At 36.6% G+C, this 20,186-nt stretch overlaps 1 protein-coding gene across 1 annotated transcript in view; it reads right to left on the bottom strand.

Annotated features, from left to right (window-relative positions):
* Positions 1-723: 723 nt before the first annotated feature.
* LOC105041088 (rho GTPase-activating protein 7) overlaps positions 724-20,186 on the bottom strand; it is a 33,187-nt gene continuing 13,724 nt past the window's right edge. Inside the window, exons 9-25 of the mRNA XM_073254300.1 lie at positions 19,862-19,939; positions 19,617-19,672; positions 19,434-19,503; positions 18,006-18,090; positions 15,868-16,111; positions 15,553-15,780; positions 14,495-14,836; positions 14,372-14,421; positions 13,949-14,009; positions 13,762-13,845; positions 9,986-10,102; positions 9,733-9,899; positions 7,516-7,585; positions 2,349-2,564; positions 2,103-2,267; positions 1,469-1,978; positions 724-1,270 (exon numbers count right to left, since the gene is read on the bottom strand). Of these exons, the coding sequence (XP_073110401.1) occupies positions 1,115-1,270; positions 1,469-1,978; positions 2,103-2,267; positions 2,349-2,564; positions 7,516-7,585; positions 9,733-9,899; positions 9,986-10,102; positions 13,762-13,845; positions 13,949-14,009; positions 14,372-14,421; positions 14,495-14,836; positions 15,553-15,780; positions 15,868-16,111; positions 18,006-18,090; positions 19,434-19,503; positions 19,617-19,672; positions 19,862-19,939 (2,699 nt within the window). The 3' untranslated portion in view covers positions 724-1,114. The remainder of the gene's footprint in view (positions 1,271-1,468; positions 1,979-2,102; positions 2,268-2,348; positions 2,565-7,515; positions 7,586-9,732; positions 9,900-9,985; positions 10,103-13,761; positions 13,846-13,948; positions 14,010-14,371; positions 14,422-14,494; positions 14,837-15,552; positions 15,781-15,867; positions 16,112-18,005; positions 18,091-19,433; positions 19,504-19,616; positions 19,673-19,861; positions 19,940-20,186) is intronic.

Raw genomic sequence — 20,186 nt, 5'->3', positions numbered from 1 at the left:
AAAATAAGTGTTTTTTCATTTCTTAGTATTTGTAGCGGTATAGATCATCATCAACAGTGTGTCAACACCCATATGATATGGATCCTTGATTGCAATGCTCGGTCATCGATTTTGCAGTTAAGAGAAATGGTATCCTCTCCTCTCGGGAAGAGCGAAGTCTATAATACATGCAGACACTCACACACATGATCCATTGAAATAATACCCAACTTGAAATAAATTAACTAAATAACTTAATGACTTAACATAGATATAACAAAATGACTTAATGAGCCCAATCCAGAGAGCCGATAAACAAGGAAAAGGGCAATCGAACAACAAATCATTTTCATAAAGTTCCTTCATCACAATTTTGAGTAAACGTACTTGTGGACATGTGGATCTGTAGTAACATATTGGTTCATATAAACATTGCTATTCATGTTCAGAAATCAATGATAATTTATATGCATAACGAAGCCAGATCTGATTTGTAATCAGTACTTATTTTCAATTGATCATATATTTTTTATAGCATGGACCAGATAAACTATATATGCTTTCCCTACTTACAGTTTTGTAAATCAGCAGAACCTACAATCAAGCTTGCACATCTGCCAATCGATGAACATAACTCATGTTATTAAAAGGAACAGGAGGGCGCATTTCAGCAAACAAGTTGCAAGATGACATCTTCATAAGAAGTCATTCATAAGACAACTGAGGAGATAAAACCATGACGTATGGGTTCCAAAACATCTTATCCAAATTATGAATGGCTGATTTTGAAAAGTCATGGCAGTGCCTATGTATAAGATACAAGGTGCCCACATATTCACAGACTGAAATCATCTCAAGACTCCACGTACTGATACTTCAAACATTTCCCTAACATCTATTTGTGACTTTTCTGGAAGCGGAGCACATTAGGAGTTCAAATTTACACGAATGTCATAACACTAATCATCTTTGAGTCTTCAACATGGCCACTCATGTATAAGAGCATTAATATCTCCAGATGCCAGACATCATGAAACAACTCTGCCAAAATACCAGCATAAGACTGCCACAACAATGTTTTCAGCTCCATGGACAGGCATCTAGTAAAGCTAAGCCTCTTTGAGGAGGTTCTACGTCATCTGGAATTGGTTCCTGGAGGAGAGCCTGCTGGATTCAAAGAGTGATTTATGTCCATGTTTTGTAGCTCATTTACAAGTTGGGCCCGCCGTTCCTTCAAAAAGTTGAGTCGGTTTGTCAGCTTCAGCAGTGCATATGATGAAGAGGTGGTTTCCTATGTTGAAGGAGAATAATTAAATTAAACTAATCATCTCCAGTGAAACAGCTCTCAAATGCTGGAATATATTAATTTGAAGAATTTCTTAAAAACTTAGATAAAGACCCTTGAAGAATTTCTTCAACACCAGTTTCTTCAAGTCCAAAAAGATCTCCAGACATAGTCCTCAAAGTTTTGTAGAATATAGATGCTTACCTCAGGCCTGGAAGATGACTTCTTTGATGATGCAGTGCGGCCAACTGCTGCTAAATCTTCAGAAGATGAAACATTATCAGCCTTTAGAGAACTTGAACTGTTTGAAATTGCAACATTCGGCTGTTGCTTCTGGGAGAGCTGCCTATTAGGTAAAGATGGTGAATCCTCTGTTTCCTTCTTCACGTTATCACCCCATGGAAAGGACTTTTTTGAAGTAGCACGGCATCCAGCTGCAGTTGACACTTCAGTCGATGGAATGTTAGTAGATCCTGAAGATATCGAAGAGTTTACATTTGACCTATTCATCTGTTGCTTCTGGGAAGGCTGCCTATCTGAGGTAGATACCAAATCTCGTCTCACGCTTCTCACATTTTCACCATCTGCTGCAAGCATGGAACTCACATTTGATGTATTTGCCTGTTGCTTCTGGGAAGGCTGTCTATCTGAGGTAGATACTGTATCTCGTCTCAGACTTTTCATGTTTTCACCATGTGCTGCAAGCATGGAATTCTGCGTACAAAAAAAATCAGCATTGTGCTACCATAGCTAGCAAGCACCGAACTCAAGCAAGTACATATGAACTGAGATCCATTGCTAGAGCGAGAGAGTAAGAAAGAGTGAGAGAAAGGTCTACCTCCCCCCTTGACGTGGACTTGAGTAAAGTATTGCAGACAATTGATGTTGGATCCTGAGTACAAGAAATAGTGCTGCGACCTGGAGACAATTTGTTGCTTGGCAAAGAAGGTGAATCCAGTGTCTGTACCTTTACAGCGTTGCGGTCCACCAGTGAGACTGAGTTCTGTTTACAGAAGAAAAAGCATGACACAGCTTATATTGCCTGCAAAAAACTAGAGTAAGCCTCTTTCAAAAGTATGCCTACCTCATCTTTAGAAGTAAACCTTTTCAATGGGGCAAGTGTCCCAAGAGTTGGTCTCTCCTCCCATGAACAGCTGCCGGACCCTGAAGATATGGTTTCGTCCTGACTAGCTCTCTCTGGGTTTTGGATGTAAGAAGGGTTCATATTTGGTGAAGACAGCAAGTCTTGTGTTGCTGTCAGCTTTTCTTCACAGGCTGCTCCAGAAGAAACATCCTGCTTCTAGAAAAAAGTATACCTTAACTTACAATATCTTATAGAGATTAAGGGGAAAAAGAGCAAAATGTTAATACTTATTTACTACTTCAAAGTGCACTTTAAATTTTAACCAATATCTATGTATTTTTATAAATAAAAATTATTTAAATTGCATATTTATTTACAATTATTCTTTGATTCTTTTAGTACATTGCTGCAGGAATGCACATATGTTATATGAACATTTAAATCAGAGACAGCATGCTCAAGGTAATGTATTAAGATGGTGAGTCTTTTTATTTTTTATTTTTTAATTTAAATTTATGATGATTTTTTTTTCTTGATGATAAGATTTATGATGAGTTGAGTCTGGTTGATTTGGTCATTCAGTTAGAGTCCAAGTCAAGTCATTTGGTAATCTATACGCATTTAAGTTGGTGCTTGGTTATGGCTTGGGTAATGGTAATATGGGAATGGAAAAAATCTCAACTGCCATAATCAAGAGCTAGTGTGGGAAGTGGGTATTTCACTACCATTGGAACTAAGGAAACACTTAGGAAATGGGTGCAGGTTTGAGATTCTAGGAAGCTTCCGAAGCACGTTCGTTACCCTAGGTAGATAATTCATGCTACTAAGGTTAAGATGGGAGGATTACGATAATGGTTGGTGTCACTTCAGCACCTATGTAAGAAAACAGTTTTTTCTGTTCCTTATAAACAGTTTATGCAAAATGGGGAGTAATAAGAACATTAGTTGATAAAACATATTAAAGAAATTTCTGGGTCCCCTTGATGAAAGATCAATATCAGAGAGAAGAAAAGGCAACCTAATACTTTCACATCATAGAGATTAATGTTGGAGATATAGCATTTGCTGGGAAATTCTTCCAGTCTTTGCTTTAATTCTCACTTTTTTTTTGAAAGCAATGGATGCTCACTGCCAAAATCTCTAAAGGTTTTACAAACAATTTAAACAACAAAAGGGTTTCATAATGCATATTTGTTCAGTCGTTCAACTGTCTTCTTGGTTTTCTGAAAATACAAATAAAAACCCAAAGTGATACCAAAAGGACCCTAAACTACTAAGTTTCCAAATTATTATCATGATCAATTTTTTATCATAAGAATTAGACCCCATAAGTGATGGCATGGTGTGGTTACAGGCTGCATGTAATATACCATTCCTTGCTCCTGTTTTTTTCAAAACTATTTCCTTGACACCTGATAATTACTAGTTAACTTATTAAAATCAATTGCTCAAGTTACTCAACCATTGTCGTACCCTAACTTTTCATTATTATTATGGATAGCTCAATGCATGAAATATTGTTGATAGCATGCAAAACATGAAAAACTTATGAATCATTCATAACTTTGATAATAGGTAATCACTGTTTTGGCAGTGCTAGTAACAACCCTTATAATGTTGCAATTGACCATTATTTAGCTAAAAATTCAGAAACTTTGTTTGATGTTACTTTACTGTTGCATTATAATGGCTGTTATCAGCAATAGTTGCTCACAAAAAACAATTACAATGACAAAACAGGACCAATCTGCTTTATATTGAATAAAACATTTCCCTTTAGAGTTAATTTCCTGGCAAATTTGGACCAAAAAAAAAATCACAATTATCTAACTTATATTAACTAATATAATTTTGCATTAGATTTGAGGCAGATATCATTATGGAAATATTCTACAAATATTTAGGTAGAAAACAATAAGGTACTAAAGATTAGCTTTATAATATTGCATGAAACCTTTTATTGCCTTTGTTAACACAAGAACATGACATTATTTAAAACCATGTGTAACATCCAGTTCTGGCTTTCTACTCATGTCTCTTACTGCTTCTTGTTTGGTGAAGCTTATTAACAAGAGAAAATAATAAGAGATACAAATTCTTGCATACAATCCAGAAATTCAAAGCAATACAATTACTCCCTCAAGCTTATATTTAAAATCCCATACATATATAAGAACAACAAAACACTTGCCCTTCCTATCCTTCCTCTTTCTGACAATCATTCATCAATTTTTTCAACTTTTGAGGAATGAGGTTCAAATTACTTATTCCGCCAGTTACTAGTATGGTACTGCACCAGCACCATACTGAGTACTGATAAAAGAATACTAATGCAAGCAAAGTCATTTATCAAATATTTGCCCAATCTTTATGGGGCCATTTAAAAATCGAAGCCAACATCATAATCCAAACACTATAGGTGGGGGTACAACCAAATTTAAAGAGGCGGCAATATTATCCATTCCATACCAACTTAAGCTTTTTGAGTCAGTTGATAAGTTGTCATGATCTTGTACCTTAGGATGCTTAAGGTCATGAGTTCAAATTCTCTCTAGGTTAGTTATTTATCTAATTAACCCAGTTGTAATGATTTTAGTCTTTATCTTGTGTTTGGACTCATTTATCTCCCTGTGTGGATGTTTTGGGGGGGGGGGGGGGGCGGGGGGAGTGGTGGGAGCATGTGTGTGTTGGGGGTGTGTGGGGGGGTGGGTGTGTTGGGCGTGGGGATAGTTACAGAGAGGTGAAATAGAAGGTGCAAGAGTAGGAGCCAAATAGACTAAAGTTGGACAAGTGCAATGCATGCGAGAGGTAGCATGGAACATGCAGCCTTGCAACTATCCTATAGCCAACTACACAAAAAGAATAAAAGAAAAAGGTAGATAATAACATTGTGGAGTTGCTCGGGTGGTTGGAGATGCATCCCCCAAATTTGCATTGTAGATGGTAGAAGTTTAATTTGGCTTAGAAAATGCTCTTTTTTTCCAAATAATATACAAGCATGATGCTTACACTGATGCAGGTGAGACAGAGGTGATGCAACCCAAAGCATTAAAAGCTGGTGGTGGTACCCATGCTGGCCATCAGTTAGCAAGGTACATGCTATAGCACATTCTGTGTGCACGTGCACATGACTGCAGCACATCTTGGCCAGCATTTTTGGCATGGCATAACACAGATTAGCATTCTATAACATGCATTATTAGGAACTCAATCGTTGACATAACCTTGTGCGCTATTATTTGACTAGTACGATGGCAATATTTTGTTCAACCCAACAGACTGGTTTGAGCCAACTCAAAAAAACAGGGTCTCCGCGTGGTCCGGTTATTTAAAATCTAGATCCAGATTTAAAAAGACCTTGTAATTTAAATTTTAGGTCTCGTATGGGTTAGTGAATTTAAATAAATTGGGTCTAAATGATCAATTTCAAAGATCATCTAAAAATTGGGTTTAGGTTTGGGCAACACCAAAAAGTCATTAACCTATTGACAACCCTTTTCTTAAAATCTAATCGCACATCGTCCTATCTCCTTTTGCTATCTTCCATGTTCCAACCCTCAAGTCTTGCCTCTCACCCTTTCATCCTTCCCTCTCCTAAGGAACCCTAATTATTCTTCGAACCTACTACCCCTGTTCCAGTGATCCCCCCATGGCCAACCACCATGCAGCCTTGATGCCTCCTCATTCCTTGTCTGATTGAACAAAAACTTCATTCAAGTGTTATCCTAGAACATCAATCACTATTGGCCCCAGTATCCCCTTGCAATCTCTCTTTCTCTCTCCATCTACTAACCCAGTTCCAGTGATCCCCCAATGGCCAACCACCATGCAGCCTCAGCCTTGATGCCTTCTTACTCCTTGTCTGATCGAACAAAAACTTCATTCAAGTGCTATCCTAGATCATCAATCACTATTGGCCCCACTATCCCCTTGCAATCTCTCTCCCTCCCCCCCCCCCCATCCATCCATCATCCATATACATATACATACATACATACATACATATGTATACATATGCATATGTATACATATCTATACATATGTGTGTGTGTGTGTGTCTATATATATATATATATATATATATATATACATACGCATGTACGTATGTATGTATGTATATATATCACTAGCCAATTGCCTTACCCCTGGTTCTCCCTTCAATGGCCAACCACCACAATAGTCTCTCCTCTTTCCCCTATTTCCTTTTTAACAAAAAAGGGCCTAATGTCACTAGCCCACTACCGTTTCCTCCAATCCACTCTGGTCTCATTCCAATTCCATTTGAAAAGCCCCTAGCCCCAAGACACTCTAACCCTAGGTGGATCACAACTAAACTTTGACCAGATCAGGTCTAGGTTGATTGAATTAGGTATTGGTTTGGTTTCAAGAACTCAGCCCCATCCAAGATTTAGGTCTAGATTAGACAAAGACAGAATCATCCTGCACCCAATCTATCATCATCAATGGTGTGATAGTGGGATCAAGCCATTTTGCTAATGATACAAAGGAAAGGCCTTGTAGCGAACCCACTAGGCACTATGGTATTTCATTGACTTCTTCAAATACCTGCTCTTATTAGGTTGATAGCTATCTTTACGAATCTAGATTATTCAACAAATTACTCATTTAATTCATTGTCTCCATTATGACCTCATATATGATCACTATTACTAATTCCAACTCAACTAGACTTGCAAGATCTTGTCCATGACTAAGAAGATGCATTTTTTTGCAATCATTAGCTTGTAAGGTCACTTCATTGATAACATATTCAGTGTTTAGGACACTATGGTGTTTGATACAGATATTCCAATATACATCAACTCAAAATGATTAATATGAAGGGTGATGAACTTGACCTAGAGAGATGGTATGCAAGTGGTCATAGTTTAGTTCAAGTAGTCAAATAACATTCCCCCTCATGACTCCAGAGACATAAGATTTGCAATTTACCTTTTTACAATTTCTAGGTAATTCCCAAAAAAACTCAGGATAGTTATGGCAGATGTCATGTTCCCATTGACATGAAGAGCAAAATGCTCTCTTTAAATACAATAAATACATAATGCTAAATCTACTTCTATTATTTTAACACAAGTTCACACAGAGACTACCATGGTATACACTCAACAATGTAAAGAAATGATCAATGAATGAAAGAGCTTACATTATGTTTCGATAACATTTTATGTGGATGCGCTAGAGTGGTACTCTCAATGTTTGCCGCCTGATCTTTCCTGTATTTGATGGTAATAAGCAGGTCACAATCTACTGCTGCTAAAGGAGCCTGTGCATGATGATTTGAACAACTCACACACATGCACGCACACCCACCCACCCACACACACAGGCACGCACACCCGCCCACATACATACACACACAGATACACCCACACACATACACAGGCACGCAAACCCACCCACATACATACACACACAGATACATATATATGCACATACATATACGCAGCACAGATTGACATCCCATAGATTTAACTCATAAGTCATAATCATTTAAATAGACTGCAAGTAATTGCTTGATACATTTTGTGCAGAAAAGTAATAGAAGAAACATGCCATTGTCATAATATTACATTCTCCACATAAACATTTTATTGTTAAAAAATAAATGTTGAACATGTATATTTTTCTGTAATAACATCAATATTATCAATCTTATCAAACAAAAGCTGAAAATTATGTCAACACTTCACTCAAAAAGTCAGTTTGACCAGACCAAATAGGTTCTGAACTTCAGATTCAGCAGCTTGTAAATTTAGATGAAATAAAAATTCAAATTATATCAAAAAATGGAGCAACAAAACTACAAAAGTGTGTAAAGCAAGACAAACAATAAATTGGATAAACTCCTGAGAATTTGTATTATTTAAGAATTTCTTTCTTACAAAATCTTATAAAGATTTAGAAGTGTTAAGATTTTTTCCTATACAAATTTAATATATTTAGGGTGGTCTATTGATTGGAACTTGACTTGGATCTGATTTGATTACATTATTCTTGACTGAAACAATCCAGTATTGATGATCTGGCAACTGACAAATTAATTGCATTGGGCATGGGTTAGGAACTTGGGATTGACCTAATCTAGAAATGATCGAATCTGAAATTAGTCACTTTATCATATGAAATGTGTCAATATGATATTAAATGTAAATATTATAAAAACCCCCATGCTTCTGCGTCCTTTCATCTTCCTTTTCAGATGACCTGCATTATCTCCTCCCTGGTCTCCTTTGGCCATAGTTACCTTATTTGTGTGCATCCAACCTCCTCAACTCAAACCAATCACTGAATCCCCACTAGTCAACTTCACTTAGATCCCACCAAACACCCCTCTCACTCTGCTCCTCTGTGGTCCATTCCATTACGTCGTTGTTGCCCTTGCACCCACTTTGCTCCTACCACATCCCCGGTTATCCGCTCCTCCACCCTTATCCCCATCTGCTGCCTCTTCTTTTACCTCATCCCCACCCAAGAACCTCCCTATACTGCCTACAACCCCGCTCCTCCAACACACCTATCCTCAAACCTTAGTTAGCCCTTAGCATCAACATCGCTATTGCCATCCACGACTCCTTACCTCTATCCTGTTAACCTAAAACTTAAGCTAAAGCTTGAACAAGAAATCAGATCAAGGTGGCTGCTCATATAGGGTTTGAATCCTAGCAGATCCAGGTTCAGATCACTGTTTCAGTGACATGTCGGGTTGCTAGATCAGATCAATTCAAGCTTTGAATGGACCAGACTTGGGTCAACTCTTATTTGATCCAATCCTGAACTGTCTATAGGTCTAATTATATTTGTAACAATATGTCCTAAGGAAAATAATTTTCTCATTTCAAAATATATATCAATATGAAAAGAGTATCATCAGAAATGTGCATTGGTGTTCTTGGAGGAATCCAGCCAGCATATCAAATTTTAGGCTTCATACCTTCAAAAGGATATAAGTAGGAACTTGCATGGTTGCTGGAAAGGAGTATTATGTTGTATCATTAAATACACAAATCATCCACAACAGCAAGGGTCCCCAAGCAACAATTTTTGTCCATGTTATGTCAGGCACTTAAATTCTGCAGCAGGTGAACAAGTTTGCATGCTGTTTCTTCCTGGAAATCTAGCTCAAGAGGATATATAAATGATTACTGCATTTGACGAGTTATTTCTACAACATGAACACCACCTTTTTTCTCCATCCACAATAAAAAATTGTAGTTCAAAATAATTACTGTAGCCCCAGGAAAAAGTAAAAAAAAGATAAGAAATGCCATCAGACCAGATATGCATAGGGAACACAAGGAAAAAATATGGTCATTGATAAGGAAATGTAGAATGAAGTGCACAAAGAGAAAAAAAAACTTACCCTTCTGTTTCATCTGTAGTATACAGAAGCTTACTGCATGATTCACACAAGGAAACATTGCCTTTTTGCAGCTGATTATTAAGCTGCCCATGAAGATCAGCAACTTTCTGCTTCAAGTTAATGATATCTGCTTCAGCAAAAGCGACTTCTTCGAGATCTGCCCTGGTCTTTATCACGAATATAAACTATAAATCCACAGCAAGATTTAGTTATCATTTATTAAAAATAATTGCTAATCTGGCATCAAACTAACCCTACTATCCATAGCAGATGTATATGGTATATTCCCAGGTCTCATGTTCATCAGTCCAGACTCCAAGGATGCCCTCAGATCTCTCTCCTTTTGCAACTGCTCTTGTAATCTTTCTACCTGTTACCTCAAAATGCAACATGTCTCAATAAATTATAGACATAAGTCACAGCATAGAGTCCTACCTGTAAATGACTAATGATAATTGTATAACATACTGACCGGCAAGGTTTTAAATCCCATGGGACCAAGGTGTCCCAATTTCTCTATGGAACAGAATGCCCCACTGTCCCATTCCGTCTCAATAGCGATCCCAGTCATGCATCTCAGTGGCTATCCTCCATCTTTCTCCCCTTCTTTCATTTCTTTCTTTCTTTTTTCTCTTTCTTCATTCTTTTCTTTCTTTTTCTCTACTTTCCTTTCCTTTTTCTTTCTTTTTCTTCTCCCTTCCTTTTTTTTTTCATTTTTCTTCTTCTTTCCTTTTATTTTTTCCTTTCTTCATCTTTGCTTCATTACCTTTTTTCCTCTGCTCTCCCTGCAAGGATGGGTTTCAAAGTCCTGAGTCTATTCCGATCCCCTTTTTTCACAGAAATGGGATGGGATGGCTGGGACGCCCCCTATCCCGCTGGGACATAAAACCTTGCTGTCCGGTAAGAAAAAAAAAAACTAAAAAATTCAGCAATGTTTATACTTTTTATAATATGGGATTTATTATGGTGCTTTTTAAAATCTTTGTAATATAATTTTTTTGAAATTTCTGGTTACCATTCATTATGAAATGAATGGTCCTGATTTTTCTCATGGCGACTAGTTATAGATGGTGGGGAGCCCAACTATGGGTGGTAAGTATCGTAATATAGGCAAAAAAAAGAGTGATAATTAATACCATGTTCTGTAATTTCAGCAACATGGAGGGGTCATAATTGCTATCCAACCCTCCTCCTAGCTATGAGCAAATCCCTTATAACATTTGTTGAAGAGATGCAAAACTATGAGCAAGACACCAATATCTTCACACTTCTTCCAGAAACTTCAGCCATTAGAATTAACATATGATAGTAAGAACTAAGAAGTTTGTGTAAACAAGGATATCCAGATCACCAATTTCATCACATGTTGCTTTAGCTAAAAAATCCTTGAAACATTTATAGTACTCACAGAGGCTAGAAAAATTCAAATATTACTGAAATTTCATATCTGTAGGGCTACCCCATGCCATCAACTTAGTATCGCCCTTCTCATAAATAGGAAAGGCTAACTCCATATAACATCATCCCCACATGAACATCTAACTCTACCCAGCATAGTATTACCAATACCAGAACATGCCAAAATTGTTTGTGTTGTCATCCACATGGCTCACACATATGTCCATGCCAGCACATACATAAATACATGCACACATGCCTACATATATACATACACACATCAAAGTTCAAAATCAACAAGCCCTTGACCAAACTATGGTGTAAGCGTAAAATAACTAATAAGAGCTCACTAATGAAATGAATTATCTGAATAGGACAAAATTATTGTAAAAGAAGTCAATAAATCGGAGTTAAGGTGGGTGAGCAGCAGATCCCCAATGAGTAAAGGTAGAGAAGTAATTTATTTTTTTCAACATCTTGAAGCTTGGTTTACTCTTTGACCTTTGGTTTTCTTAATTTCTAGGTAGGGCTTCTGTTGTAGCAACAACTGTTGACAAAGCAAAACAACACCATATCATCAAAATAGCATGAGACACATTTATCAGTTGTTTCTGCCATCATATGACACAATCTAGCTTGGTATAGGACCACAGAAAATGTTCTACCTCTTAATTTACGAAACTATATATATCTCCTTAAATGGAAAACCAGAGATGTGGTGGGGCATATCCATAACATACTCAACCTAGTTTGAACTAGCATGAACACACAGAGTTGGAGCTGAGGGACAGAGATGAATGAGTGAAGACAAATTCTAATATGATATGGATGAGTGATAAGTCAAAATATCTTGTACCCATAGCATCAGATGAAACCTAGAAACAGAGGGTTAAAAGTTTAAGATGACTTATAGGATAACTTCATCTCACAATAGCAGATGAAACCTAGAACTATTGTGTAACCAATACATCATAAATATAATGATGATTTAGTAGCAAAATTAGAGAGAAAAACAAATGAACCACGTAGACGACAGCATAGGGCTGAGGTATTAAAAAGTGAGCACACATACATGTTGAGTGCACCCACTATGACATAAGAAAGAAAGGACATCATATAAAATCCAATAGCAATAAGATGATCCAAGATACTCCATCTTTATTAATATTTAATATAATAAGTGCTAACAGATGGGAGAAAATTGCCAAAGAGTAAATAGGAATATGATCCTGGCATCAGTAGAAAATGCTAGCAGTGCAAGGACATGAAGAAACAACATTCAACGAACGCCATTCATGATGCCAGAGATCAGATTCTTTTTTTTCATTTTTGATAACCATCCTGCGGCTGGTCCTATAAAACCCCAATGAATTGAAAGACTGATGAACTACAAAAGAAAGTCAATAAAGGACAAAAACCCAAGGAAGAAACTAAAAGAAATAACTGAAAATCTTATAATATATTCAGTGAAACTGTTAACCTTGGTAGTTTTGAGTACATCAGCCTGGTTCACAACTACTTCTGGAGATGGTGATAGCATATAGTGAGATATAACTTGTTCAAGAATTTTAGAGATGATCAAAATTATAGTAGCCAGGAATATCAGTACATAACGAGGTAATACAGTTTGTCCTGTAATTGTCTATGTTGAGCTAATTACATCAAGTTTGTCATCAAGATATGGAAAAACCAATCTAAGCTTTCCAACAGTAGATATTAAATTAATGTCACAAGCGCATCTCGATGGTCTCATTCAAAATCAAGTACGTTATATATACACACACAATAAATTGTTGGTAATGAAATTTTATATTATAATTCAAAATCACTTATATCATACAGCATCCAAGTACAGCTGTATAACAGCAATGAGTTTTAATTGGGCACAAAATATGCTGTTAAAGGTTTTTAAAGGGCTCATTTGTTGTACATATGGCAAGCAAATGCATCATGTCATACTAGACTTCCGCATGTCCTCTGCACATGAGGGACAAGAAATGGACGGAAGGGGATATTGGGAGCCCACCACCTGCTGGGCTCCTGTCTTTAACTAAAAATAGGGCATGGCATACAATGGCAAACTGTCTCATGTTGTCACATGGAATTAAGATCTTCAGACACAATTGCAGACATAAAACAAAATTTCATCATTGTCAATGAAAGAATATAAGAAAGTGTGGATTAGCGACAGGATTTTCCCTCTCTTTTTCAGGTTTTGGCATAGGAACCACTGATGTTAGATTATCTACACAACAATAGCTACCTAGTCTTCTCCTGGAGCTTTGAAATGTTTCTTGATTCTCAAATTCAGCAATTATTTTTTTCACATATACATATTTCTTCATTTGCCAAATAAATATATCCTTTAACTGGGAAAAAAACTGCACTGATATGGTAGGAGTTAATATTTTTACAAATAAATCTTTAAAACTACTCAAAGATTCTAAAGACATTATAAGCAATAGAAACGGTAGTAGCAAATGAAACATAATTGCTGCGACAAGAAACTAAAAAAACCTTCACAAGACTTTTCTTCTAAAATTTAAAGAAACAAATTGTGCTTTGATTCTAAAACATGGTAAGGGCAAAAACAGAACTGTTAAGGAATAGAATGTCAAACCCAGCACTTACATCTTGCTCAAGAGCTAAACGGCGCTCACGCAAAGCTTCCTTTCGTCTTTCCAGACTTGCCTGCAGAACTGCATTTCCTTTTACCTTGAAAGAAAAAAACCATGCCCATCATTTTGTGTATGCATGCAAGATTTCTGAAAATATTTTACATTGCCAACTTATAATGCATATGGAAAAGAAAAGGCACCTCCTTTGCAATTTTAGTTTGAAGATCACTCTTAGTACTCTCAAGCCTTTGAATAGCAATCCTGATTATGAGGGAAAAAGGTGTAGCAAAAGGATGAATATAATCAACAAAAACAGCAATTTTACTTCCACAGTTTCCAAGGTAAAGTCAATCACAACATGTCAAAAAGATAAATCCATGCCTACTAATATAGGTGATGGCCTGTCAACCATCTAAAACATATGTTTGTCATACTTGTATCTTATTTATATCTTCCCATGGCCATATCTTAGCTACATGCTAAATTTAATGGGTAAATAAACAACTTATAAGACAGTACAGGTAGTAAGTTTAAATGTAAAACTAAAAGAAGAAAATTACAATGAGACAGTATTGCAGAAGTTTACCCCCAAAAGACACTCAAATAGTAAGTACAATACTTACTCATCATCACTGGAGTAGTCAATTGACTCCATCGAGAGGTTCTTTCTTGCCTGGAAAACAAACAAATAAGAAGACAAATCTTGTTTTATGTAGCAAACTACAGTGCAATATAATTACACTCACAGAGGTACGTCCCCATACAGTACAAGGTTTACGACCGCGCACTGGTTCATTCAATTTGTCTGTGGCTTTTTCAACACTTGAGGTTCCAATGTGACTAACTGACTTGAACATTGGTTCTGTCGAAGAAGGAACATCCCCAATGGATTTGTTGGGCTCGCAGCTAGGTGCAGCAGAGGAATTAATATTTTCATGCTGCAAAGTTTCATTCTTCTGTGCACCAACATCCTCAGGTGTTGATGATGATTTCTGATCGTGATCCTGTTTCAACGAAGGAGTACGCTTTGTGTTTGAGGGCTCATCATCCCTCGGAGATGGACCATCTGTATCTTCATCTTCAGTAGCCTGCATAATCAAATAGTATTGAATAAATATATTTCCAAACAATGTCAACAGATTCAAATAGTGGGACTCCTTTCTGAACACAAACTTAGAGGAAACATAATGCATAAGATTAGAATTTTTCCAGATCATTTATACTGCATCAAACGAACTATTAGTATTATTGACTACTGTAATTAAGAAGAAGATGCTTCCATGTCAATTAATCAGCACTAATAAGTAGATGAAAAATCTGGTAGGGAGAATATAATCTAACACTGATAACCATGAAGAATTAAATAGCTGTTAGCAGTCCAATTCTAGTCCATGTTAGCCAACCAATGTATGAATCAAGTTACTACTCCCCTAAGTCAGCCAAAAGGAAAATTAATGACTGTCTTTTTTCAACCATCTGTAAGTCAATGCCAAAACCAAAAATGCCAGTTGGCAGTTATAGAGACCTATATTATTTATTACTCAGATAAAAAACTAGGGCCCAATGATCATAGTCATGTACTCATGATAGTAATGGTAATGACTTTCCTTCATATAAAATGGATATAAATCATTGTGAATTTTGCAAAACAAAAGGAAAACATAACTCAAGAAACTGGATAAGGAAACTGTTTACCTTATAAGATGTACAGGCAAAACTGATGTGAAGTAAAAATACAAAGATAATAAAAAAAAGGTAGGAATAACAAAAACCAATTAACTATAAGTATGTAAGGATGCATAACCTTATCATCATATGGATCACTTTCATCATAACTGCTTCTTTCACTAAGTGTCCCACCAGACAAACGTTCAGGATCATCATCTATATCTGTTTCAAGGCCATTATGTCCATCATGATATGTGTCATCTTCTGGGATGTCTTGATCAGTTGACTCATCATATTCAACATCACCATCTTCAGATTCAGAATAAAGCTCGGAAGAAAAGGAGCCCTCCTCCAAAAGATCCTCCTAAACAGCTGATTGTTAGTTCATAAAGCTCAGATATATTTAGATTAAAACAAGCATCTCTATATGGAAAACTAAAAGGAATCTTACATCAAATATGTTTTCATACTCCTCCAGTAGAATTATAACAATAGCTTGAGCATGGTTAGCAGCTGCAGCAGCCTGCAGAAGCTGAATAGAACCATCCCCACCCATCGTAAAATCATCCTCGAATTCACAATCACCAGCCAGAAGCGGGCGCAGAAGTAAGGGTGCCATGCAAGCTGCTAAAGCTGATAGAGACATCCTATTTTCAGATCTATGATAGGCTACTTTTCGCATCATCTTTAGAATCCTGAAAGAAAATAAGTGATGTAGGGTTGTAGAATTAGCTAATAACACACTACCAGATGGCATTAGCAAAAGAATTTTGCAAAAACTGTCTGAAATCATATAATGGAGAAAATACACTTTGCCAAAGCATGTAGGAAACAACAACGAAATCACTGAAAGAATGGTCACATAAAACATCTCTGTGTAGAATGCTTCCTTCAACAGAATTATGCATATGCCCTTTGTTTTCTTAAGTTTAAAGTCAAATAAAGGAAAGGGAGAAAATGTCTTCCATCAAGAAATTCACCATTTGTATGAATCAACAATTTATTCACAAGTCTGTGTAAATTTTTTACAAGATAAAGATGCTTCTTGCAGGGCCAACATTTGGGTAACAGCAGGCAGGCATTCCTTATGCAACAGAATGAAGAAAATATCTAAAATGTCATCCTTAGAAATAAATAATTAGCAACAACAGCTAGAGCATTTTCCATTTATTATGTGCAATTTAAAATGTCATGGTCTAAAATTAAGATCATACAACCGATTCAGCTAAAGTATTAAAACTTACACAAAATTCACTTGAGCAGAGGACTCAGGATAAAAGTGATAGTTAATAGTCTGTACATACGCTAATGATAGAATTAAGACCACTAATGTACAGGCCTGCACACAAATGGCGAATGTCAACTGAAAAGAAACAATGATTACACCTGACAGCACCCATACAATATACAAGCTTGAAGAACAGCTCTTGTTGTCATCTTTAATAAAAAGCTCATAAAATCAAGGCAGGAAAAAAAGAAGAGAGGAAACAAAAGAAAGTAAAACAATCAATGGCAGTAGGGCCTACTAGGGCATGTCATAGTATACAAGCTTTTAATGAGTCTAAATGGGCCTTGGAAATCCTATAATTAAACCATCACAAGCAAAACCTACACCAACACTGACCATTGTATTGTCATTGAATTTAAAATATTCTAGATGAACAAGCTGAAAATAGCTCAACTTCTACATTTTGACATTTATTTCTCACTAAGTAGCACTCATCTTATATATCACTTCATTATTGTATTTCTCGTGTAAGAAGTTCCTCCCTCTGGAAATACTCCAATAAAGGGTTCAGCAGTGAAAAATCAAAACATGCATAAAAGTTGATTTATGTAGATATGTGCAAATAAGATAGTGAAAAGAATTGCTGGTCATGGTTATAATTACCTGAAATAAGAAAGATCCACAAGTTCATTAAGTCTGGAAAAGTTCAATTAATTGCTATATCTATATATATATTGTCAAAACCAGAGCTTTATTGCTAGCATCACAAAAACATTTTAAAACTCAGATCCCAATCACACACACATACATATGTGTGTGTGTGTGTATGTACATCATCATGGTTTGCCTGAACCTTATTGAACCGGCTGGTCCAAGGCATATCGCATTGGACTTGTTTGGCTACCGGCATGGTTCGATATAAAGTTGCCCTTGCACGAGCATTCAAGTCACAGCCTCTGGCCCACCCCTGCACCCCCCCTTCCCTCCCCCGGCATTGCCGGTGCCCACTTCTCCTTGGCCCTCCTTCCCCCGGCAAGCTAGGGTTAGGACTAGGGTTTCCTTGGCCCTCCCTCTTCCTCTCCCTCTCCCCCCTTTCTCACTCTCACCTCCCTCCCAATGATGACAGCCTTCAAGCCCTTTCTCTCCGTCTCTCCCCCACCCACTCCTCTCCCTCCCTTCTTCCCTCTCCCTCTTTGTCTCTCTCTCTTCCTCTCTCTCTCTCCTTCTCCCTCTCCCCCATGGTATGGCATGGTAAGGATCTATACCATGTCGAACCAATCGTCAGCTTGTATACCCTCCGATACCAGTTCGGTGAACTTTGATGCATACAATAAAACAAAATTAATGACAATATTACATACCTCTGCACCAGACGACGATTAGGCTCGGGGAAAGTTTCATATATTGTAGCTCGCATAGCATCCATTCTCTCTCCTCGATCAGTTCCTATTAAATATCAAACTTTGTGAAACATTCATATCCTTGAACAATATGATTAACATTCAATAGACTATCGAACATAATAGAGAAAGGACCATATATGCATGTACTTATTGATCTTCTAACAGTTAAAATAATTATAAAATGATAGATGTCGGTATTTCAAAATTTCATGAGTTTGTTCAAACATTCAAGTACCGGACTTGACACTACATCGAAGCTAAACATTAGTTGCTAAGACATTCATATTCTTTTACTTTCCCAACAAGTGTTTATGCTTCTCAAGGTTAGTCGTCTTAAATGTTGTTACAGATTTCATAGGCTTGTTCAAGTACGAAACATGCCATTATTTTGAAGATCAAGATCAGTTGCTATGATGTTCTCAACAAGTGCTTATTCTTCAAAGTAATAAAACATAGAGGACAAGATCAGTTATATAACATGATTGACATCATATACTCTACTGTATATATTTGATCTCATATGCTTGCAGCAACTTTCCTTTCGAAAACTCCTATTCATCTAGAGTACAGAAGACAAGGATTCAAATTCATGCAGCATACTTACATTACACATATACACATACTAGTATTCAAGAACATGCAGATGCATGTCTAAGAAAAAACTATTATGGTTATCAAAAATTGAATCAGTTTGGTTGAAAAAATATAGGACCGAAAGAGACAATGTAAAGGAGATCATCATGTGATTGGTTACGTAGAGTGATTGAGAAGAGAAAGAAAAAGAAAAATAGGTCCATCTCTAAATTTGAATAGAATTGTTATCCAATGGGAGAATTTGCTTTTCATTATCTTATTTTTTAAAAAATTTTAGTTTTATAGAGAAATAATGTGATGCCAACCCTTCCATCCAAACATAGGATACTGTCATAACAAAAATCTCATAGGTGACTAACACAATAAGTAGAATAAAATATAAGATATCTCAAATGGCATTGCACCTGCTGTATCTTGTTCGAAGTCAGCTTATCTGGACATTGGGTTTCTGATTGATCTTGCACACTATAGCAATACTTTAAAATATATAAGTCCCATTACTTTGTCCATCTTATGTACAATTTTTTAATCTTAAGCATACATTTTGCAGTCAGAAGATGATTACCAGCAGTGGAAAAAGATGCATGGCCCTCAAAAACAAATAAAAACAGAAAAACACTTAGCACAACATAAGATGCTGCTTATCTAGAATTAACATATATAGTATGAAAGAACTTATATAATTGAATTTAACATCAAGAAAAGTTGTCTATCAACAAAAGAATGTGTGAGGTACAATTGCTATGACTTCATAATGAAATGTGCACATGTACTCTAATGCCCCAGACATACTGTATGCATCCACCAATGCGGTACAACAAGATGCAGGAACTGGAGAAGATGGCAACTCCCGAAGCACATACTACAAACAGAAAAACAAATAATAATAATTAAGAAATAATCCACAGTTCAGCTGAAACTAACAAACAAAATAATGGAAAATAGCTCATATCTCGATTCTCTAGCAACAAACACCTTGATACAATCACCAATAACATGTGCATCCTCATCCGAAAAGAACTCATTTTTTCCTGAAAATAAACAAATTCAGACATGATATGCTGTTTAAGATATACTATCGCTACATTAAGAGATGTCCTGCTTCTAAATATAAAAGATAACACTCCACAGGTCAAGGGAGAACATTGGCCTCAACTCAGTGAAAAATAGACAATTTAATAAACAAGATGATGCAAAAGAAATAAGAAGAGCATACAAACCGTGTTCGTATTCTTTAACTCTGCATTTTACCTCTTCAACGTCTGCAGACTGCCTCAAGATACCTTCCACTTTGATCCCTGTGGAAAAATTGGTTCAGTCAGTCACATTCAGCCCTTAGGCAACAGGATAAGAATTTGGCTTTATTCTCTTTTATATAAAAGAATAAGCTTCCAAATAGGCTCTCCCTTTTTAGGGTCTGTTTGGCAATGTCCTGCCAGATCCAGCAGGATACAGGGAGGACCTCATGGGATGGGGATGATGAGAGTGGGCGGACTCAAGTAGAGAATACAGGGAGGCTGTGCACCTGATCTCAGTGGGATAGAA

The sequence above is a fragment of the Elaeis guineensis genome, chromosome 3 (genome assembly GCF_000442705.2).
Source record: "Elaeis guineensis isolate ETL-2024a chromosome 3, EG11, whole genome shotgun sequence".
In the NCBI taxonomy this organism is placed as follows: domain Eukaryota; kingdom Viridiplantae; phylum Streptophyta; class Magnoliopsida; order Arecales; family Arecaceae; genus Elaeis; species Elaeis guineensis.
The sequence above is the reverse complement of the archived record's forward strand: the minus strand, read 5'-3'. Positions and strand labels throughout refer to the sequence as shown.